The following is a 21,110-nucleotide window of genomic DNA, read 5'->3' on the forward strand; positions in this document are numbered from 1 at the left end:
TTGACACTAAACGTCTGTTTTCACATTCATCTGCTAAGAGTGGAAAGTTTCTCTGTGCTCACCAAACTAAATCAAACCAGACTTCCTGCATGTAAAAAGGTTTTTTTAAATCCAAGTCATATTTATTCACATTTGACATTTGCTCTTCTTCTTGTTGGAGCAAATCTGTACAAGTTGACAGCATACTGGTGAGTATCCACAATGTTAAAGAAAATCTAAGTTAAAGAGGCATGAATTATGCGACTTACACACACATGATACAGAAACTTGAAGCCTCCAGTGCACAAACACTGATTATGGACTTTAAGGTGAAGTAGGAGACATCTTGTGATGAAATATGCCTTTTATTTTGGGGGTAGTGGAGAGTGACACGCAAAAAGTGACACACAGCCGGATTCAAACCAGGGAAATTGCGGTTATATGTCATGTGTTTTAACCAGTAGGCTACCAGGGCATGCCAATTCTGGATTTTTTTAAATGAGGTTACTGTACTTTTTTTGTTTTTTGAGGAAAAAACATGTTAGACACATATTATTATTCCAAGCCAGGTATTTCATTTATACATGTATATCTTTCAGTGTATTAAGACAATGTCAAATTCTGCAGATACACCATTCTGCACAGTGACGCTCAAACATCCACCTGAAGGAACAAGAAGAAAAACACAAGCTTATGCTTTTTTATTGTGAAGGCAGCCTCTGCTGAACTTCCGGCCGTGCGTGCTACCTGTGTGTAACCTGACGCACGCAGCTCGTCTGTAGCTGCTGCTGGCTGCTGCAGGCGTGCTATTTGCGGCAGCGGAGAGACCTCTGCGAAATGCCTTTTGTATGCCCGGGTGTTTTTTTTTTTTTTTTCTCCCCCTTGTGTTTTTGTGTTTCGGGTCAGCTCACAGTGTTCGTAGCCATGCTCTGTGGAGGATTCAGCGGGCTGTCCTAGCTGACTGAGCCGCTCCAGCAGCGGTAGGTCCGGTGCAGTGCACAGCCGGGGATGAGGCCTACTTGTTAAAGCTCCCCCACCACCCCTCCATCGTGATGGCTGATGATCAACAACAACCTGGTCAGAAGCCTGCCTCGGGATTAGGCTCTCTTCCAGCGCTGGTGCCGGGACTCCAGGGCCCCGAGGCCAACGCGTTACAGTTCAAAATCAAGAATTCAATTTGGTAAGGATGGAAACGGTCCTCCAGCAGCCACACTGTCCCTTTTCGCTAGCCTCATAATTAGCGTCTCTTAGCAGGGAGGCAGTGTGCTGCACAAAGAGTGCAGAGCAACACGCGGATATTTACCTGAAATGCGACAGCAGAGAGGAAAACCACATTGTCCGGTGTCCTGTTTGTGCCTTAATAACACGATAACGTCGCGCTACTTGCAGCACAAGCAGCTACAATCATTAGCATCGAGCCACAGGAGGCCATGTTATATAGATGACACCCAATCCACCGGTGGTGCTGATGCTCATGATGACAGGTGTCAAACCAGGCAGCTCCTCAACACCCTTATTATTGTTATTATTATTGTTATTATTATAGTCATGTGTTTCTCGTTAGTTTTTATCTTTATTTCGGTTTTAATTTTTGTTTTCAATTCAGTTAAGACCCCAGAGTGGGTTTGCTCGTTTCAGTTTAGCCTTTATTGTTAAAAAATGTTTAATTTTAGTTTAGTTTTATTAGATTCAGTACTAGTTTTAGGTGGGGCTGGGCGATATATCAATATTATATCGATATTATATTGATATCGTGATATGTGACTAGATATCATAGGTTTTGGATATTGTAATATCATAATATGACAGAAGTGTTTTCTTTTCCTGGTTTCAAAAGCCTTCATTACAGTAAAATGATGTAATTTTCTGAACTCACCAGACTGTTCTAGTTCTTCTATCATTTTCATTTACCCACTTAGTTATTATATCCACATTATCGATGATTATTTATCAAAAATCTCATTGTGTAAATATTATGTGAAAGCACCAATAGTCATCCCTACAATATTGCAGTATTGATGTTGAGGTATTTGATCAAAAATATTATCAAATAGATACTTGATTTTGTCCATTTTTTCGCCCAGCCCTAGTTTTAGGTTGTTTTTTGTATTATTATAGTAAGGGGGGTATTTGTCAGGGGCAGGATTGAGGAAGTTCAGTATAGGTGTTACAAACACAACGCCGTGTGAAGGCAGTAGATTCACAGTCATGTCGACGTCCCAGCCTCAATAAACTTGCGACAAGGCTTCCTCACGCTAGTTGCGTTGACAAATTTGACCAAATTGACAAAGATTAAAACTAAATCATTTTCTGTAAATTTTTATTGTATTTTAATGAGTTTTTTAAGTACACGTCGTTTCAGTAAGTTTTTGTTTTTTTGTTTTTTTTTAAAAAGTCTAGTTTTCATTTTTTATTTAAATTTTTTTCACACCTTGTTTTAGACTTTAGTTTGAGTAACTGTAATAACTTCGCTCCACACACACACACACACAGATTTACTGCTGGTTATAATGAAAGATGTGGGTGATATGAAAATGAAAATGTTTTACTTACTGCGGCTTCAGAAAGTATTCAGACAATTTCAGTGTGATCTCTCATCAGTGTGGTTAAAGGAGATTAAGATATACTAAACTACCTGACATTTTGTTATCTGTAATCTACCTACATATCATGACACACTGTTGATGTGGAAATATTCAGATACCTTCACTTTTTGCACACTTAACTGTGTTAAAGATGCCTTTTTAAAATGGGTTACATTTACCTTCTTTTCTTTTTTTTTTTGCAATGAACCTACACAGAATAACACGTTATGGCAAAGTGAAAACACCTTTTAGAGGTTTTTGCAAATGTTTTAAGAATCAAAAAACGAAATATCTCATTTACATAAGTATTCAGTCTCTTTGCTAGTCTCAGCTGCATCAAAGGATGCACCTGCTGTGATTATCCTTGAGATATCTCCAGGGCTGTGTCCAAAATTATTTCCTATATTCTACACAGTGCTCTGTATACTACTTTGTCATCTTAACACTTGTTATTTTCTTTATGTTGTATATGTTTTTAACACTGTAGCACTTTGAGATTCAATCCGAATGGAAAGTGCAGTACAAATTAAATGCATTAATATTATTATTATTACTGTATTCTTAATGAAAAATCTGGCTATTCTATAGTGCCCTAAAAAAAACCCACAATAGACATTTTTCACAGTTTGACAGCAAGAAAAGCACAAGTGTAAATAGTGACATGAATGGTGGACAAATTCCATTTAGCTGCTTCAGTTTAAGGGTCCTGGTACACCGTCACACTGTCAAAGCTTACTGGGATACTCGAACGGAGCAGAACAATCGTTAATGTTATTTGTAACACCTGTGCGTTTCCTACCATGACAAGTTAAAATATCTGCTGTGGAAAAAAGGCCTATTGAAGGAAAATAATAGTGTCTGTGGCATGTTCTTCACTTCCTGTTAACAATCCTAATTTACTGATTTCACAAAAATTAGAGCACTATACATATATTAGACACTATATGTATATATTAGACACTATATCTGTCACTGGTATCCAGAATCTCAATGTACTGCTCAACGTACCCTCCAGGGAGTGAATTCGGGCACAGCCTAGAACTTGATTGGAGTTTACCTGTGACAAATTCAATTGATCGCACATCTGTGTATAGCCGGATTTTGAAGGTATATGACTGCACACCTGGAGTTTAAGAGGAAAAAGATGATCTGATAAGACAAAATGTTACTGTTTGGCCTGAACTCCAAGCTGTATGTCTGATAACACAGTACCATCCCTTCAGTGAATCTTTGGCGTTGGTGGCAGCATCATATATGGGGGTACGTCTCAGAATTGAGGGGAGAAAACCTGCTCCAGAGAGCACACGACCTCAGACCAGGGTGAAGGTTCACTTCCTAGCACGACATACAGCCACCACAACACTGGAGTGGCTTTGGGATAAATGTCCTTGAATGACCCGGCAGAAACCTGGACCTGAACCCCCAAAAAACATCTGTGGAGAAACTTGAAGACGGCAGTTCAGACGTACATGTTAGGACTTGATGATGTAAATGCTGCCAAAATACTGAATACTTGTGTTGGAGATTTTATTTTTTTCGCTTTGTCATTATGGGTTATTGATCGCCATAAAAGAACATTATATCCATCTTGAATTATATCTGTAACACATTTAAGTGTGCAAAAAGTGAAGGAATACTTTCCACAGTCACTGTATATCATGATGTCTAAATGTTTTCTTGATTTCAATCACGTTTTACAGCACAGTGATAAAAAAAATTAAACTTCTGACATTTTAAATTCATTCGAGTGTTATAGACATTGTTGGAATAATGCTTATTAGTTTTCATTACAGTTGTTCAGGGCTGAAATTAATGATTATTTTCTTTTTCTTTTTTTTAATGAATCATTTAATCTCTAAAAAGAAAAAAGTGAATGTTGATCCTCAAATTGCGTCATATCTGAGAAGCTGGAACCTGTGAATGTTTGGCTTTTTTTTTTCTTGGAAAATTACTTCAATGATTCACTCGTTATACAAATAGTGCAACTCATTTTCTGTTGGTCGAGTATCTGATTAATTGTTTCATTGCTACACTTGTGGGTTATGGTTCAAGATATTAAGAAATCCATGTTTTAAAAAGCCAATGGAAGATAATAATTAATATCGATGCCCTCATGTGACCTGACTCTTTCTGGTAGTCACGTCCTTTTTGTCATTTTTTTGTTCATTACAAACAAACATGGCAACAGACAAAGCAAATCAATTTGACCCAAACTAAATCAAACCAAACCTTGTTAAGAAAATCCTGCATGTTATTTAATTCAAGTCATATTTATTTACATTCTGTCTTTTTCTCTCTTTCTTATTGTAGCAAATCTGTACAATCAAAAGTGGACAGCATATTGGTGAGTATCCACGATGTCAACGCCAAATCAGTTATTAATGTTGTCTGTTGGATCATGACTACAGGTGTGCAGCTTACTGTAGCTTTTGAAGAACGAATATCTTTGACCCTGTTTACACTGGGTTTTAAAATGCGTCACAGGTGATCGGATCACAGTTGGACAACGCTAAATACAAGTGTAAACGACCACCAAGACGCGTTGTGATCCGATCACTCAAACCATTTCCCACAGTGGCCCGGTACGCATTTGACCACATAGCTTTTGTAGTGTATACGCTAATGCCAACTGGTCAGTTGGACACCTTGGAGACGCATGATAGACACAGGTGTGAACAGCAGTGTGTCTCGACTGTCCACTTGTGTTCAGATCACTGAAATGCATTTTAAAACCAAGTGTAAACAGCATCTTAATGTCGTGTATTTCATTCTTAGAGCCTGATGAAGTGGCTCAGAGATCCTATAAAATACTTAAATTTGATGCTTACATGTTATTTACATTACAACAATAGATTAAAAATATGTTTTTACTATTATAACAATGAAATATGTACTATGTGGAAGGGTTTCATTATATTCATTATACATATCAACCTGGCATGTGTTAAATGTAACATATCTTTGCCCCTGTGTTTATTAATTAATGTAGTCCATTGAGTAAATTAATTTGTAATTACTGTGAGTGAGTGAAGCTCCCTCACATCAGGTCTCTTTTCGGAGTGAATACACACTTGGTTTTATTTTATCTGAGCTGAGCTTGTTTGCAGCAACAAAGTCACATCAGTGACATCAAAGCTACATGAGAACGCTTTGTCTATTTTTTTTTTTTTTTTTTTTGTCGCCTATAAAAAAAAAAATACAGTCTATTAATGTCAGTATTTTGTTGGCAGATTTAGGGAGGCAGGTTTAGTCCCTTTGATGATGAGTCCTGGAAAAATATCCACTGTAAGGCAGCTCTGATGCTTACATGTGGACATAGTCGCACACAAACTGGATGCTTACATGCTTTGTTAAAAGAGTATATTCAAGTATAAACTTAAAATTGTCTAAAAGACCTCCTTTACATCTGTCACATCTGGATTGTGTCTAAATATGGATGGTGGCTTAAATATGATTAAAACTCGGCTCTACAATAATGTACTTATCATGTATAGGTAAGAAGACAAAATATTATACCAGCAATAGTAATATACAGGGGTGAGTGATATGGATACAGTCTATGCCCATATATGTCATTTTATACAACAACAATGAACATTTTCTAGAAATTCAAATGAGAAACCATTTATAGCTAAAATAACCAGATTAAAATGTTTGTTTTTGGGTCAATCACTGAATTAAATATCTAACAAATCAAGATATGTTCACATTGTTACACAAATCCTGTAAATTCAATATTACTATAAACCAATGGTGTACTTATACAAGCAGACATATTACCACAGTATAACCAGTGTGGAAAAAATATCACAATTGACAAATTGTGTTAAAAAAATACATTAAAAAAATAAATTAAAAAAATGTTGATCTCAAATGTAAATCTTGCACAGTCAGTAGGCACAGGAGCAACTCAAACTGCATTTAATGGTACAATATTATGGCCTTAGATACTAGAATTTAAATGTTACGTCTGTTTTGTAATGCCGTTGTTTATGAAACGGAAGCTGCAATAAACATCTGTATGGTGGTGCTTGATTAGCTTATAAATATAAATCTAACAATGTAAAAATAAAAAATCAACCAGGATACATGCTAATGTCAAATGTAAAGGCTAAAATAGGATTCAAATGGATTGTGCAAAAGAAGTAAATTAATTAAGGCTCTGTGTGAGCAGAGAAGGACTCAGACAGGTAATTCACTCTGTACTTGTTTGTAGCAATGGAGTGTAGTAAATAGCGTTTTCATTCACTGCTCATTGGCTGACAGATCTCACCTCATTCATTCAAGTATCGGTTCCCCTAGCAACAAAGAGGCAAATAGAAAAGGAAGAGGTGAGATGAATCCATTCTTAGAAACCAATTGAAAAGCAGTCGGAGTGGAATTGATAGTAAGATGTGCGACTGTCATACCTGTGTAGTGTTTTCAAATCGACGCTAAATTCGGAACTTGTTTCCCTTAATTTTCAACGTATGAAAAAATTATACCTGAGATAAGAGACTTCTGTTTCTGTTTGGGGAAAAATATGAAAACCTGAAGCTATCAGACTGCATTTTTTACTAACTATGTTTTGAATGATTGGGGTTTTTTTTTTTTTGACCTTGTCGTCTTTGATATTTTGTTTTTACAGCAAGATGTTGAGAAGTTTACAGACATCGAAAAACTCTACCTCTACCTTAAGTTGCCTTCTGGTCCCAGCAGTGGCAATGATAAAAGGTATTGATCCTCGTCTATTTCTCACACACACACACATACACACACACACACACACACTTAAGTTTTCCACTTTGCTCCTTGGCGTTTTTGTTTTTTTTGTCTCGCACACACGGCTGCTTTGTTGTGGCTCTCATTACATTTTTGGCACCGTTGTCTCATTGCTTGTCAAAAACGATCCACTGGCTACTTCACAGACACAATTTCGGCTAATAGCTTCTAAAAAAAAAAAAAAAAAAAATTAAATTACAACTCTCAAGCCTTTTGTTTTATTTTGCTTTGTGATATTTTTCGGGGGGTTGTGGTTTTTTTGGCCTCGTGTGAAAGTATCACTCTTTCATTTCAGCTGTATGATTGATTATCATTATGAAGCAAAACACTGATCTATGTAGATTTTTGCTATACCTAGCTGTCTGTGTTTCATTTGTTTCCCCATATCTATTCATCACCCCAACCCCCCAATTCTGCCCATTTGGACTGAGAATGAGAGGGGGTCCTCCACTCCTGGATTATGGTATTAAAGTTTCTGTATTAACAAGAAATGATGCGTACCAGTCAAGGACAATTCCCAGTGACCAGATTTCTTTTTTTTTCTCTCATGCTCCATCTCAGTGATCAGAGTTCCATGTCGTCAAGCCGTACTCAACAGATGTATGCATTCAACTGGATACGGAATCACCTAGAAGAGCACCCAGAGACTTCCCTCCCAAAGCAAGAGGTGTATGATGAATACAAGTGAGTGTGTGGGGGGGCCACCAGGGCAGGTGAAGGGTAGCAAAAGAGGGGACATCATTGTTTATTCCAGTGTGACCTACTGATATGTGCTTAAACGTAGAGTCTTATGAAGGATTCTCTTCTTTTGCAGGAGCTATTGTGACAATCTAGGCTACAATCCACTGAGTGCAGCAGACTTCGGAAAGATCATGAAGAATGTCTTTCCTAACATGAAGGCACGTCGACTGGGCATGAGGGGCAAATCCAAATATCCTTTTAATTCTGACAAACCTCTCAACAAAGTCTCATTTTGTCTTTGCTTCGATGTCTGCGTGCAGTTTGGTTGATGCTGTTTCTTGATTACATCGATGTGGCAGATCATGGATCTGTGCTGCTTTGACATTGTGTACCGTTAACCATAATAAACATCTCCACATTCTCTTATATAACTTTACATATGAATTTCATGGAATAGAGACGTCAGTCGAAGGAATAAACTCCCCTGTTAGGTTTTAATAAGTTTCTAGTCATCAGCTAAACTGGTGGCACATGTTATAAACTTTTTCAATTGTGTCTTAAAACAACAGTCAGGTGCCCGACTGAACAATAAAACATGTTTTTCTTGCCATAATCATTCCTCCTTTTCATACTTACCATTAAACGATGCCTCCTAATGCACTTTCTATGTAAATGACAGGGACAAAATCCACAGTCCTCCTTTCATGCAAAAATGTATTTAAATGTTGATCTGAAGGTTAAATGAAGCTTGAGCCGTCCAAATTAGTGGTTTACTATTGTTCCACCACAGCTCAACAGAGAAATGCTGTCCGGGGAAGAGCAGAGAGTGAATTACGTTGAATTATGTGACCATAATTTTGGAAATTATTCTCTTAATTTGACGATGTCAGACTGCTGATGCCTCATATAAGCTTAAGATAATCTTTTAAATGCATTTTTGCACAAAACCACAAAATTTGGACTGTGGATTTTATCTCCCATCTCTTACACTACAAGTGCATTATGAAGGAATCTTTTAATAGCCATTATGAACAGGAGGAATGATTACAGCGAGGAAAACCTGTTTCAATGTTCTGGGCACCTGACTGTTGTTGTAAGACATACTTGAAAAATTGTGGACCTTTCCTGTAATATTCCAGTTGACCATTACCAGAATTGGCAACTGTTAACATAGTAATTCTGTTCATGTATTTTTTGTTTATTACTTTCAAATAGAAAACTCTACAGACAATGGAGTCTTTACATGGGATTCAATAACTTCACTTATTTTTCAAAGTTTTCAAAGTTCAGGATGCATGTAAATCAGTTTGCGTATTGATGGTCAGTGATCATAAAAGTTCAGCCGTTGCCAACTTTTCTTGGCCAAAAAGATAGTTAACTGTCCGTTTCCATGGTCACAAAGCTTACAGCAAATTACTAGACCTCTGGTGATTTATTACCTGTGTTGTTCACAGTGTAAATTCTGGGTTTTGCTCTCGTAACAGTGGATGATGTGTTTTGTCTTCATCTCATCAAGAATGTGGCCACATGCAGCCCAGCTGGGAATGTGGTCTCCGAATGTGGTCTGAGTGATCGGATCTCAATCCGTCCTCAACGCGTCTCGGATGCGTTTACACCTGTATTTAGAGCTGTCCACTTGAGATCGGATCACCCGAGACGGATGTTAATGCCAGGTGTAAACAGGGCCTAAAATTAATATGAATAATGCAGATGAAGAGGCACATATATCAAGAATGTCCCAGTGAGAAATCTAACCCCGTAAAATAATGTACATTTTTATGACAAAGCATTAGAGCTAGACTTCAGAAATCGACCAGGCCAGTATCAGCTGATATTAGCTTATTGCAGATATATCTTTATGTATGTGTCAGCTGATAAGTAACAAGAAATTGCGACACAGAAATGCCCAAAGTAGGTTTGAGGTCTTTTAGAAACAGTGACTCTGTTACATAGTTTGTCCACCAGAGAGCACTCAGGAGTTGATTTTGAAAATGTCCTGCTCAGCATGTGTCTTGGTCACGATTTAAAAAAAAAAAAAAAAAAAAAAAAATCAAAGGGATCTGTATCAAGCTTTTGGCCAATATTTTGCTGTCTGTTTTTTTTTTTTTTTTTTTTTTATATCCCCAAAGATCTGTTTCGGCCTTAAAAATCCAGTATTGGTGAAGCAACGTTAATCATGTCAGGTGATGAAGTGATTCCTCTTGCAAAGGTCAGGTTTAAATACTACATAACATTGTATTTTTTATAGTTATTAATGAAAATGTTCGCAAAAGATGAGGTTTTAGAGGCAGTTTAAAACCATGTTGTATTGTGGTAAGTTCATCTTTGAAAAGCTATAAACCACTTTTGCCTAAAGACTGTTGCTGGCAGGTTATCAAAGCCAACAGTTGGAAATCCATGCCACGGAGCTGAAAAACTGTTTGGCTTTGGAGTGAGTTTTTCTTTTTATTTACTATTTCTGGCAGACCTTCTGAGCAGGGAACTGCTCGCTTGAAGCAAAGACTAGCAGAGGATAGATTAGAGACACAATTTCACAAAAGGATTTGCCAGGACTCAACATAAGACCAGCACCAGCGTATTATAACCATTTCTGTACTGAGACTGATCATGTTTTAAAAACCTTAACTCCTGCTTACATACTGTTATAGCGGGTTAAGGAAGAAAGCTTTTGTTCACATGCCGTCCTTACCCAACCTGGATCTGCAGAAATCTGGTGATGGGGTAAGTTACGTTTTAGAAGACTTATATAAAGTATATACTATATGTAGTCAGATATAGACTTCTTTTCAAGTTTTCCAGTGCTCATGTTCCTGCTGCTCCGCTCTGAATCTGTCTGACTGTAGTGCGAGCTGATGGAGGCGTCAGGCCAGTCTCCGAGCGCTGAAGATGAAATGCGATCTGCAGCCTGCGGTCTGGTGTGCGAGTGGGCCCAAAAGGTCCTGAGTCGTCAGTTTGACAACGTGGAGGATCTGGCGCGCTTTCTGCTCAATAGCCACTACATTGGTACTAAGTCCATGGCTGCACTCACTGTTATGACCGGAACATCCACAGGTAACGATGTCCTCTGATCTGCTGGTGTGGTAGTTTTACTGTTTTGTGTTTATCAATGTGTTTTGTGAGGTATTGTGCTGTACGTGATAGTCGGCAACAACGTACGTCGTTGTTTTTTGATGGATATTTTAAGTTGGGAAGAACAGTGTGTTCTAAAAAATATAATTTGTTGGTTATTTTAGTGTTTATTTGCCTCATGATGATCATTTCAAGACATTTAATTAGTTTTCTTGGTGCTATCCTGCAAATATTCTTACATTTTTACATGTTTTTTTCACAAAACTGTCTTAAATTAGTATGGAGTTGATGAAAACTTAAACAGGGGAATTCAGCCTGTAAACTGAGTCATGTTTGAACCACCCTCATTAAGCAATTGTTGCCTAAAATGTTGAGAGAATAACCATAGTAGTGTGTGTGAGAGAAGTTCCTTATTTTCATGTTTTTAGTGGACCCTGAGCACTGTGAATTTGAAAGATGTTTAAAAATACATCATATATTCCAGGATATTTGTAATTACACTGTGTACTGTACATCAACAGCCAGATGTTGATCTGAGGCAGCTGCCATTAACCACAAATTTAAACTAGCCTCAAGTCAAGCAGGTACAGCTCCTCTACACTTCCTAAAATAGGAGTATCATCAACAATTTATGCAGATGTCATCATGTTGTCATCACAATCACCTTCTTGTTTGAGGTCTTGAAATTCTTTATCAGTGAATAATGGTTACTTAAACAACACCTATAAACAAAAAATACAAACAAAAAACAAAAGATTTTTTTAAAAAATCATCAGTTTGGCCAGATGAGATAATATTGGAGGAAGCAGAGGAACAACATCCATTTTATATACCAAATTCAACAATGTACTCGTAAACCAAGATGAAATTTAGGGCTATATGATATAGTTTAAATAAATAAATATAATCATAAATATTTCCAATATTTATGTATATCACAACATGGGTTAGGTTTTTACATTTTAAACCTTTTCCAGGTTTAAAACTGTTAAACTGGTACTATTATTGATACTGTTCATAATAATTTTCTTGCCTCTAGGTGGCATAGACCTACTCAAACTGCTGCTATATGCTTAGTTTACATGATTCTCATCAGTTTACACTGTGTGTCCTTGTAAAACTCAACACTTTGAATTTTTCCTCTTTCGCCAGGAACAAAGACACCAACTCCAGCCTCAGCGTTTGTGCCCACAGCTGAGGCAAACTCTTTCCAGCCCCAGGTGAAGACCCTGCCCTCTCCCTCTGTCGATGCAAAGCAGCAACTGCAGCGCAAGATCCAGAAGAAGCAGCAGGAGCAGAAGCTCCACTCGCCCTTACCCATCGAGACCCAGGTCAAGAGAGCGGAGGCCAGTACACCAGGTCCCACCATCCCCTGTGGCAGCCCTGCTCTGCTCTCCCCTCAGCCCACCATAGGCATTGTAGTAGCAGCTGTTCCCAGCCCTGTCACGGTATGTGGCTTTCAAAGCAAAGAGACAGAACTTTCTCCAGTCAACCCACAGAGTTGTATTCAGTCTCGTTATTGATGAATGTGACTAATTGTGATGTTATGTTATGACTGTTTTTCTCCCAGGTACAGAGAAGCAGGCAGTTAATGACCTCGCCCAGCCCTGTGGGGACAGCAGAGGGGAAAGTGTTGCCTGTGAACTTTCAAGTGGTGACTCAGTCTCTTAAACAGTCCCCCAAAGCTCCCCAGAATATCTCAGCTAGTCCTGTGGGTGACCGGCTGGCACGACACGGTACCCGGTACGCTCAGATCCTGCCCAAGCCCTCTGCCACCAGTGCCATCACACTGCGCTCACCCCCCACCCTACTCATCACCAACAGCCCCATAAAAACTGTGATGCCTACTCCCCACGTCAGCTCAGTCAATGTGGTGAAGATGACGGCCATCGCTCTGGCTCCCAGCAGCAGCACCACGACTGTGCGACCTGCCTCGGCAGGTGTGAGTACAACTGCTGCTTCAGACGATTCCCAACATTTAAACAGTTTGAGCTCAGCTGCCCTTCAGTCTCCTGCAATCAGACCCAGTGCTCCAGCCTCCACCCTGACCCTCTCCACTGACACCAAAGTGGTGTCTGAAGCTGGAAATGACAATAACCCCACTGCTGGGGCAGAGAAAACTGCTGTTGGGGCCAAAGAGGAGAGAGTGGCAAAGTTCAGGGCTGCCAGTGAACCAAGCTTCCTGGTCAAGTGTTCTCCGGGACCAGACAAAGTGGCAAGGATAAAAAGTGACCCCACATCCCCTCCCACTTCGGTAGCTGTAGCTGGGACTCAGGACAGCAATAACAGTAACTGCCATGACAGTACTTTGTACTTGACTGTTGATAATCAGAACTCCAATGGCAACACGTCATCCAGTGGCCCCTCCGCTGTTACCCCAACATCGAAAGATCCCTGCACAGATGCCAAGAGCCCCAGGAAGCGCACAGTCCCTGCCGGGGAGTCCCATGTGATTCCTGTGAAGAGGGTGTTTATCTCCCAGCAGCCACTGGCTGTAGTTGACAATCCCAAACCTGGAGTCAGTGCTGCAGTGAAGAGGATTCCCCGACCGGGAACCCCCGCCAGACCAGAGAGCGCCCCCTGCAAAGTGACTGTGAAACACACCTCCATAGGGCCCACACAGATCCTTGCACTCTCCGACTCACCCATCACACACACTGAGGGCTCCCAAACTGTTGTCAAACCCCAGGCCTTGGTGGTGAAGCACGAAGGCCACTCCCTCAGCACTGACACCAGCACTGCAGCAGCTGGAAACAACACATCCGATCAGGTGTTGCTACAGCAGATCACCGGGGACCCTCGTGCCATACCAGCCAACTCAGGAGCACACGAAGCCTCTGTGATGAGTGACTTAAAGAGCACAATATGGGAGGAGGGACAGCTTGATGAGCTTCGGAAGCAGGCGTTTGCTCAGCAGATACCAGCTGAACACAAACAAACCCCTACAGACCAACTTTCAATTATAGCTCAACCCCCCGAGGCCTCAGGCCAACTCACCCTCACACAGGAGATGGTTGACTTTGCAGGTTCTCAGCCCAACATGGACTACTTCCCGTTCAATGATGACGACATGACCCAGGACAGCATCGTGGAGGAGCTTGTGCAAATGGAGGAGCAGATGAAGCTGAAGGGTCTGTTTAGTAGTTGTGTTGACGTGTCTCTACAAGGCCAGTCGGCCAGCAATCAAGGCTCTATCCTCAATGCTCACCAGGCTGGCACTACCTTCTACCACTCTGCCCACAGCAGCACCACTCCCGTCCAAACTCCCACTCCGACACCGACACCAACCCCGACACCCACCCCAACCTCTGAAATGACACTTGGGCACAGCCTGACAAGAGAGAGCCCCTGCTCGCGCATGGCTCCCATCACTCCTGTGGATGGAGCCATGGGTCGCCACACCCCCATCAGTACACCACTGTCCAACTGCAGCAGCAGCGTCCCCCCGAGCCCGGTGGAGTGCAGGAACCCTTTCGCATTCACTCCCATTAACTCGAGTATGACAGGTTATCATGATGCCAGTATTGTCTCCAGCAGCCCTGTCAAGCCCATGCAAAGGCCCATGGCAACGCATCCTGACAAGGCCAAACTGGAGTGGATCAACAACCGCTATAACAGCAACTCTGGAGGTCCTTTGTCCAACCATAGCATAGGTATTCTGCCCAGCTACCAAGACCTGGTAGATGACCAGTTTCGTAAACCACATGCATTTGCAATTCCAGGCCAGTCATTTCAGGCCCAGCCGAGGCAGGATGCTGCTCACTTTGGTCGTTTGACGCCCATTTCCCCGGTGCAGCAGCAGCAGCAGCAGCAGCAACAACAACAGCAGCAGCAGCAGCAACAGCAACAACAACAACAACAACAACAGCAACAGCAGCAACAGCAGCTGGTAACAGGTGTGACTACTCCCACTAAGCAGGAGAGCTTTGCTGTGCCCGCACCGTTAGACAACAAGGCTTCAACGTCATCCGCGTCCAGTACTTTCCGTTGCCGCAGTGTTAGCCCTGCAGTGCGCCAGAGGAACTTCAGTGGTAACACCGGCCCTCCAACAACCACCACTAACACCACCACCACCACCCGAGCCGTCGTCTCGCCCTTTAACTCCCCCATCACCTCTGAGGTTCTTAGCATCCTGTCTAACAGCCAGACGGTCAGCTCTGTCCACAGCATGGTCCAGCGTAGCCAGTCTGTACCTCTGAACATCATGATGCAGAGTGAAATGTTGCCTGTGCAGGGTCAGAGTAACACCGCCAAAATCACCAATGTTCTTCTCAGCAAGATGGAGGCTGACGGGGATGACTCTGTCCGTGGCCTGGGGATAAACAACCTCCCCTCTAACTACACGGCCCGTATGAACCTCACACAGATCCTGGAGACAACTCCTGGCTTCGCTGGAGGAACTCCCCACCAGACTCAGCTGCCTGTCAGCTCCAGCCCTGCTGCCTTCGAGCTCCAGCAGCATGGCTACCTCACCACTGGCAGTGGAGAACAAGTGACTTTCTCCACTGGGGACAGCCAAGCACAAGCGGGTACTGGTGAGCAAGACCAGCAGCAGCAGCAGCAACAGCTCCAGGAGAATCCTGTGCAGACGCAACCACAGCTCCTCCTTCAGAGCACACAGCAGCAGGAGGTTGAGGACGAGCAGCAACAGCTGGATTTCAACAACACTGTCAAGGACTTGTTGGGGGACGATGGCCTAAACCCCAGCTCCCAGTTGGTCGGTCAGGTAGCTTCGGAGCTCAACGCTGTGGCGTCCGACTTCTCGAACGACATCAGACTGACCTCAGATCTGTCCAGTAGCATCACTGACCTTAACACATTGGACACCAATCTGCTGTTTGACCCTAATCAACAGCAGGAACAATATGAAGACTCAACACTGGAAGAACTGAAAAACGACCCACTTTTTCAGCAGATATGCAGTGATACTGTGAACTCTGGTTTTGACTGGCTAGAAAGCAAAGACCAGCCTACTACAGTGGAGATGCTGGGCTAATGTTATCTTTTATTCTGTATGATTTCTGTTCTGTGTTGTTTGTTTGGTGCGTATGTAGTATATCTGTTTTTAATCTCTAGTTTGTTGGGATTTGTCTGGACTTTGCCATTTGTTCTGTTAAAAGTGCCAGGCTTACCAGAAAATCTCTCCTACTGACGTTTAGTTACTTCTCTCCTTTTTCATTTGTCACCCAGAGTTTCAGTACTTAACCACTTTTCTCCCTCATCTGAAATCAGAGATGTAAGCATTTCAAGTAAAAAGTGTGAGTACTTGGTGGCAGCATGCACTTACAAAGAGCAGATTTGTATGGTATGAACATTAAGAGAAACATAATCTTCCATGTTATAACCAATCAATAATGCAATATTTGTATTTAATGAACTTAATGAAAGTGAGATGGGTAGGAAATTTGGCACAAAAGACTTCACCAAAAAAAAACATATGCTGTTGTATACTATTTTCAGTGTGTGCAGTTCAAGTTCAACCAAATGGAGACAATATTGGGATTGCAGTATATGCACATAATAGTTGTAGGACATTTGCCTGCCATATCTGAATATTAAAAAGGGTAGCATCTTATGCTATCAGGTGCTGAATTTATGACATAATCTTTATACTTTATCATATACCAAATCAGTGGAAAACTGATTCACATCTGAGCATTGTTCAAGAGTGAAATTTTCTTAAAGCCTATACTTCTTGTACTGTTTAATATCTTATAAAGGGAGTAGATGAATCAGTAGTGAGAAGATGGGAATTCAGGCCACTTTGTGGACTATACATTGAAAGGAATCAACAACTGGCTGCCTTATTCCTTAAGTCCAAGGCCTTATGCCATCTTTAGAGAGACTGTATATAGTATAATGTTAAGATATCTTCAGAACCATCCAGAGCTTCATCATATCAAGGCAGCTGTTACTCTGATATTTTCAGTACTATTTCTTATTCTGTTTTTGTTTTGCAGTGTTACAGTATAGATGCGTATTGTATAGGCTAACGACTACACTGTGTGTGCCCTTATCAGTGATGGATTTAGAGGAATTTGATATGCTGTCATTTCATGAAAACCATGGCAGGCACACTTTCAGTCATGAGATTTGGTTTTTTTTGGCATGCTATACTCCCAGTTTGGATAAGAATATCAATGGTATGGAGAAGGCTTAGTTACATAGAAGGCCAGAGGCTGAAATGTATGTTTCGATGTCACCTTGAGATCAAGAGGAAATGAAATTATTATGTTTGTGGGGATCCAGCCTTATTTCCATACCAAAGATGATCTGTTTGAATAACATAAGAGATTATTACACATAGAGACACTCCTAGTAAACATTAACAACAACGGGAATCGGGCAGCCTCGGAGATATAAAAGAGTTTTATTGCATTTGAGGAAAAGGATTAAGTTGCATAAATCTTATGTACAGTATGTAAATTTGTGAAATGGTCACTGTCCTATGTTTTATAGGTAACCATGGACCTGAAAGCATGTTGAAACCATCACTGCTAGCCAGGTAGGCTATGTGATACAGTAGGATGCTTGCTTGAGTTTTTGGCTATTGTCAATGTTGTATAAGTCATGTTTAAGCTCCATCTGTAAATAGGATAGATACATAGAGATTTGATGTATCAAGACACTATATTATGGCCATTATTCTAGCTAAGTATGTGCCATTTAAAAGAAAAAAAAAGCTTAACAGATCTATAGTCGGCAAGATACTGTATGTTGTGTGTTACATTTCTGGCTCAATGTGTCGTAAAAGTAATGCTGTCTGGTCTCGCTTGCTGATTTTTATTTTACTTTTTTCTATTCAAAGATAATAGGTCTCTGCAGTTGCAGAAGTGATGTGTGCTTTGAGCAGGATCAATAGCATGGTATATTGAGAAAAAAAAGTTGTGATACTGTTAGCTGGTTGCAAACATCTCTGTGACAGACATTGTGCTCAAAGCCTTTCAGCAGACACTGGAAAAAATCAATTACTCATGTTTCAACAAACTTTGGAGGTTCACATTATTGCACTAAATTTTTATGACACATGGCTTTGCCACATCTTTATGGACAAATGTAATGATGGATGCCCGCAAAAAAAAAGAAAAAAAATATTTTTTATGACAAGATGAGTAAAGAAATTAACTGAATTGTCAGAAAATGACTAATTGTCTTGTAGCAAAATGTGCATTAATCTCAGTGAGATACACATTTCTTACTCATTCTCATACATGAGAATATAAAGCATTGAGGGAAAAAAAGTTAAGATAACCTTTTAAAACCTACATGCTCATTATGTTGATAAATGATTGTACGCACGCATGTGTGATGACTTCTGTTGTACTTTGTATTCTTGGTAAACCACTGTCTTCTGTGATTTGGGCAGGTTCTGTTAACCAGACTGGCAGTGCTAGTTTCATGAGTTACATTACTTTTATTGTGTGCTGTTTACTAAGTTAATGTTGTTCTATATGTTATGTTGATGACTGTTTTCTGTCGATTTTACATATGACTTATTTTGCAAAAAATGCATTTGTGAAGAAATTTTACATTTTCTCTTAATTTTTTCTTTAACAATAAGGCACTGATATTTGAATTTGAATGAAGGAAATGCACCTCTTATGAGTACAGGAGCTCCATCAAGCAGTGACTCTGATTCTTTACCTTTGACTGACCCAGAACCAACTCTGTTTGACTATCTTGTCCATTTCTACCAGTAGAAGAAAAAAACCCTCCTCTGTGATGTTGTCTGGTGTACTGCTTAATGTACAGTAGCTTGTTAATATTGCAAACGCGTTGTTTCTTTTTTCAATGGAAAGTACTCACTGGTGAGATTTTTAAAGTGGTTTTAAAAGCCAATAAACTTTTTTAAAGAATGTTCTTGTGTGTTTCAGTAGTGATGATTTTGTATTTTATTGCAGTAAATTAAAAAAAAAAAAATGTGTCAAATAACGAGAAAGTAAACCTGCAGGGCACGGTCATTGTAGCTGAATTAAGTCCTAGGAGACATTGTTAGTTTAATTGGTTGATTATTAAGCTTTGCACATTTTTACATGAGGTGTTATTGTCAGCACTATTATAATGTTACAGGCTAACAAAGTGTTTTTAGAAAAGAAAATGTAGGATTTGTCTCTGATAAACAAGTTACAAGACAAGCTATCTCCAGTTTATGACATATTGGTATTGATTTTTGTAGACATGCTAATACTGATGTTTTTTTCTTTTGGTTCATCACCGCACACTTTTAATATTTTAACAGTCAAGTCTATGCAAAAGCAAGACCTTTCTATCACCCTCATGGCACGAGGTTAAAGGTCATGACAAATGACCTCTAAGGTCACTGTGGGGGATGCCTCTCCTAGAGACGAGCTCCGACCAATCGGAGCCCGGTCCGGCGGTCTTCTGCTCTGCTTTCCCAGGGCCTCGTGATATTCATAACATGTTAATGACCTTAAGCCTATTGATCACGGCCAAACAGCCTAACCTTTAGCCATGTGGAGCCCAGCGGTAACCTCGACACCAAAACATTTGGCAAGATGAGTCGACAGATTTCACAATGAACGTAAGATCACGTGCCCTGTTTGTATACAACAAACCAGTTGACAAAAATGTAAAACTATAGTTAAAATGAGGAAACAATACAGATAACTCCTCTTTTGTTTATTTTACGCACTGACATAAACATCTTGCCATCCTTTTCACAGCTAAAATCATCAGCGGAGGGTTTGTGAGAGTGGAGAAAACATCCTTTGGTGTCCAAAAAAATAAATTGTTTGCCTTTTTTTTTTTTGGTCAACTGATGCATGTCGATAACTGTCGTGTGAACACGGTAACACACTCACAGTTAATAACCATTCGTGACTGATAAACTATAACATACTGTAAGTGTGTGTCCTAATTAAGAAAATATTGTTTACGTCGTTTTGCTAGTGTTTCTCCTGAAAACAGAATCATATATAAAATAACCTGAAAATCTAAACTATTGAGTAAACAAATTATAGGATGCTATTAACCTGATAATTGGTTTTTAGTCATAAATTATGACTATAAGGCTTCAGATGATTAAATCAATAGTTAGCTCTAATCAATATATAATTACACTCCACTCTCCTCATTTGATGGGATATTGAAGTGTGGACGTTCCTATTTGTGGCAGAAATCCCTTAAAATCATTACACAAACATCCATAGATATTGTTGAGAGTAAGATTTATATAATATGTTTTGAAAACACAACATTTCCCAGTTTGCATGTGATGACTGCAGGTACCTGTGTGCGTTTGCGTGTGTGTCTGTGTGAGCACAGCTGGAGCCCATTGTATTGCTACTGAATGAGAGCTGGGAGACGGCAGGGTCATTGTCATAAGGCACGGTCACTGGATCAATATCTGAATTCATTAGGCAGCTGACTTGCAGCCATCAATATCTTCTCATAATCACCAGGTTCTGTGGTAGCAGCAGATGTTGTTCAGTGTGACCTTATTACCAGTGGCCCTTGGTAGCAGATAATTCACTTTGTTCATCTTATTTTTATTGTCTCAAATATCTGATAAACAGAGAAGAAGAGCTCACTGGAACATGGGAAATCAGTAGCTGATTACTTATCAGTTTGTTGTTTAAAAATTACTGTATATGGATGTAGTCTATGAGCCTGATTACAGTTTGACTTGCATTTTAGCTTTATATATTATGTTATTTTAACTAAACAAACTTAAAACTTTACATTTTAAAGCCCCAAATCACAAGTTTGAAGGGGTTTCAATATATGTGACATTCTGTCTTGATCAACCCTTGATTTGAATAAAGAAAAACTACACCAAAAAACTCCTTTAACAGTGGAAAAAAAGGAGAAATCTCAATCACTGCACAGTGATCACTGATTTCTTTGGCCATGACTCCATCAACTGTGTATTAAGCTCTAATATTAAGTCTATCAATGCAGTTGTTGCATTGATAGAGTTTTGGAACATATTCTGGTTGGTCTAGTGATCAGCTGTGAGAGATTCCTGCCAAATGAATCTATTTAGTTACTTAAGTTTATCAGCGTTGTTATAAA

General features: G+C 40.0%; 1 protein-coding gene across 2 annotated transcripts; it reads left to right on the forward strand.

The window, feature by feature from the left end:
* The first annotated feature begins 625 nt into the window (after positions 1–625).
* On the forward strand, positions 626–18,935 carry LOC121897002 (DNA-binding protein RFX7). 2 transcript variants are annotated; one of them, XM_042411226.1, is made up of 10 exons: positions 626–1,159; positions 4,875–4,908; positions 7,192–7,277; positions 7,750–7,788; positions 7,887–8,009; positions 8,140–8,256; positions 10,643–10,727; positions 10,850–11,057; positions 12,228–12,523; positions 12,646–18,935. In XM_042411226.1, exons 1-10 carry the CDS (start codon positions 1,032–1,034, stop codon positions 16,069–16,071), a joined length of 4,542 nt encoding a protein of 1,513 aa, XP_042267160.1. In that variant the 5' UTR covers positions 626–1,031; the 3' UTR covers positions 16,072–18,935. The 2 variants fall into 2 exon arrangements, with proteins under 2 accessions (XP_042267160.1, XP_042267161.1); XM_042411227.1 differs by lacking the exon at positions 7,750–7,788.
* The last annotated feature ends 2,175 nt before the right edge of the window (positions 18,936–21,110 follow it).

This window comes from Thunnus maccoyii, chromosome 5 (assembly GCF_910596095.1).
Source record: "Thunnus maccoyii chromosome 5, fThuMac1.1, whole genome shotgun sequence".
NCBI lineage: Eukaryota > Metazoa > Chordata > Actinopteri > Scombriformes > Scombridae > Thunnus > Thunnus maccoyii.

Excerpts from the sequence above, each read along its gene's own strand:
- LOC121897002 (XM_042411226.1), top strand. The coding sequence starts at position 1,032 with ATGGCTGATGATCAACAACAACCTGGTCAGAAGCCTGCCTCGGGATTA. Across the intron at positions 1,160-4,874 it reads AAAATCAAGAATTCAATTTG|CAAATCTGTACAATCAAAAG; the intron begins GTAAGGATGGAA and ends TTCTTATTGTAG. Across the intron at positions 12,524-12,645 it reads CTGTTCCCAGCCCTGTCACG|GTACAGAGAAGCAGGCAGTT; the intron begins GTATGTGGCTTT and ends TTTTTCTCCCAG.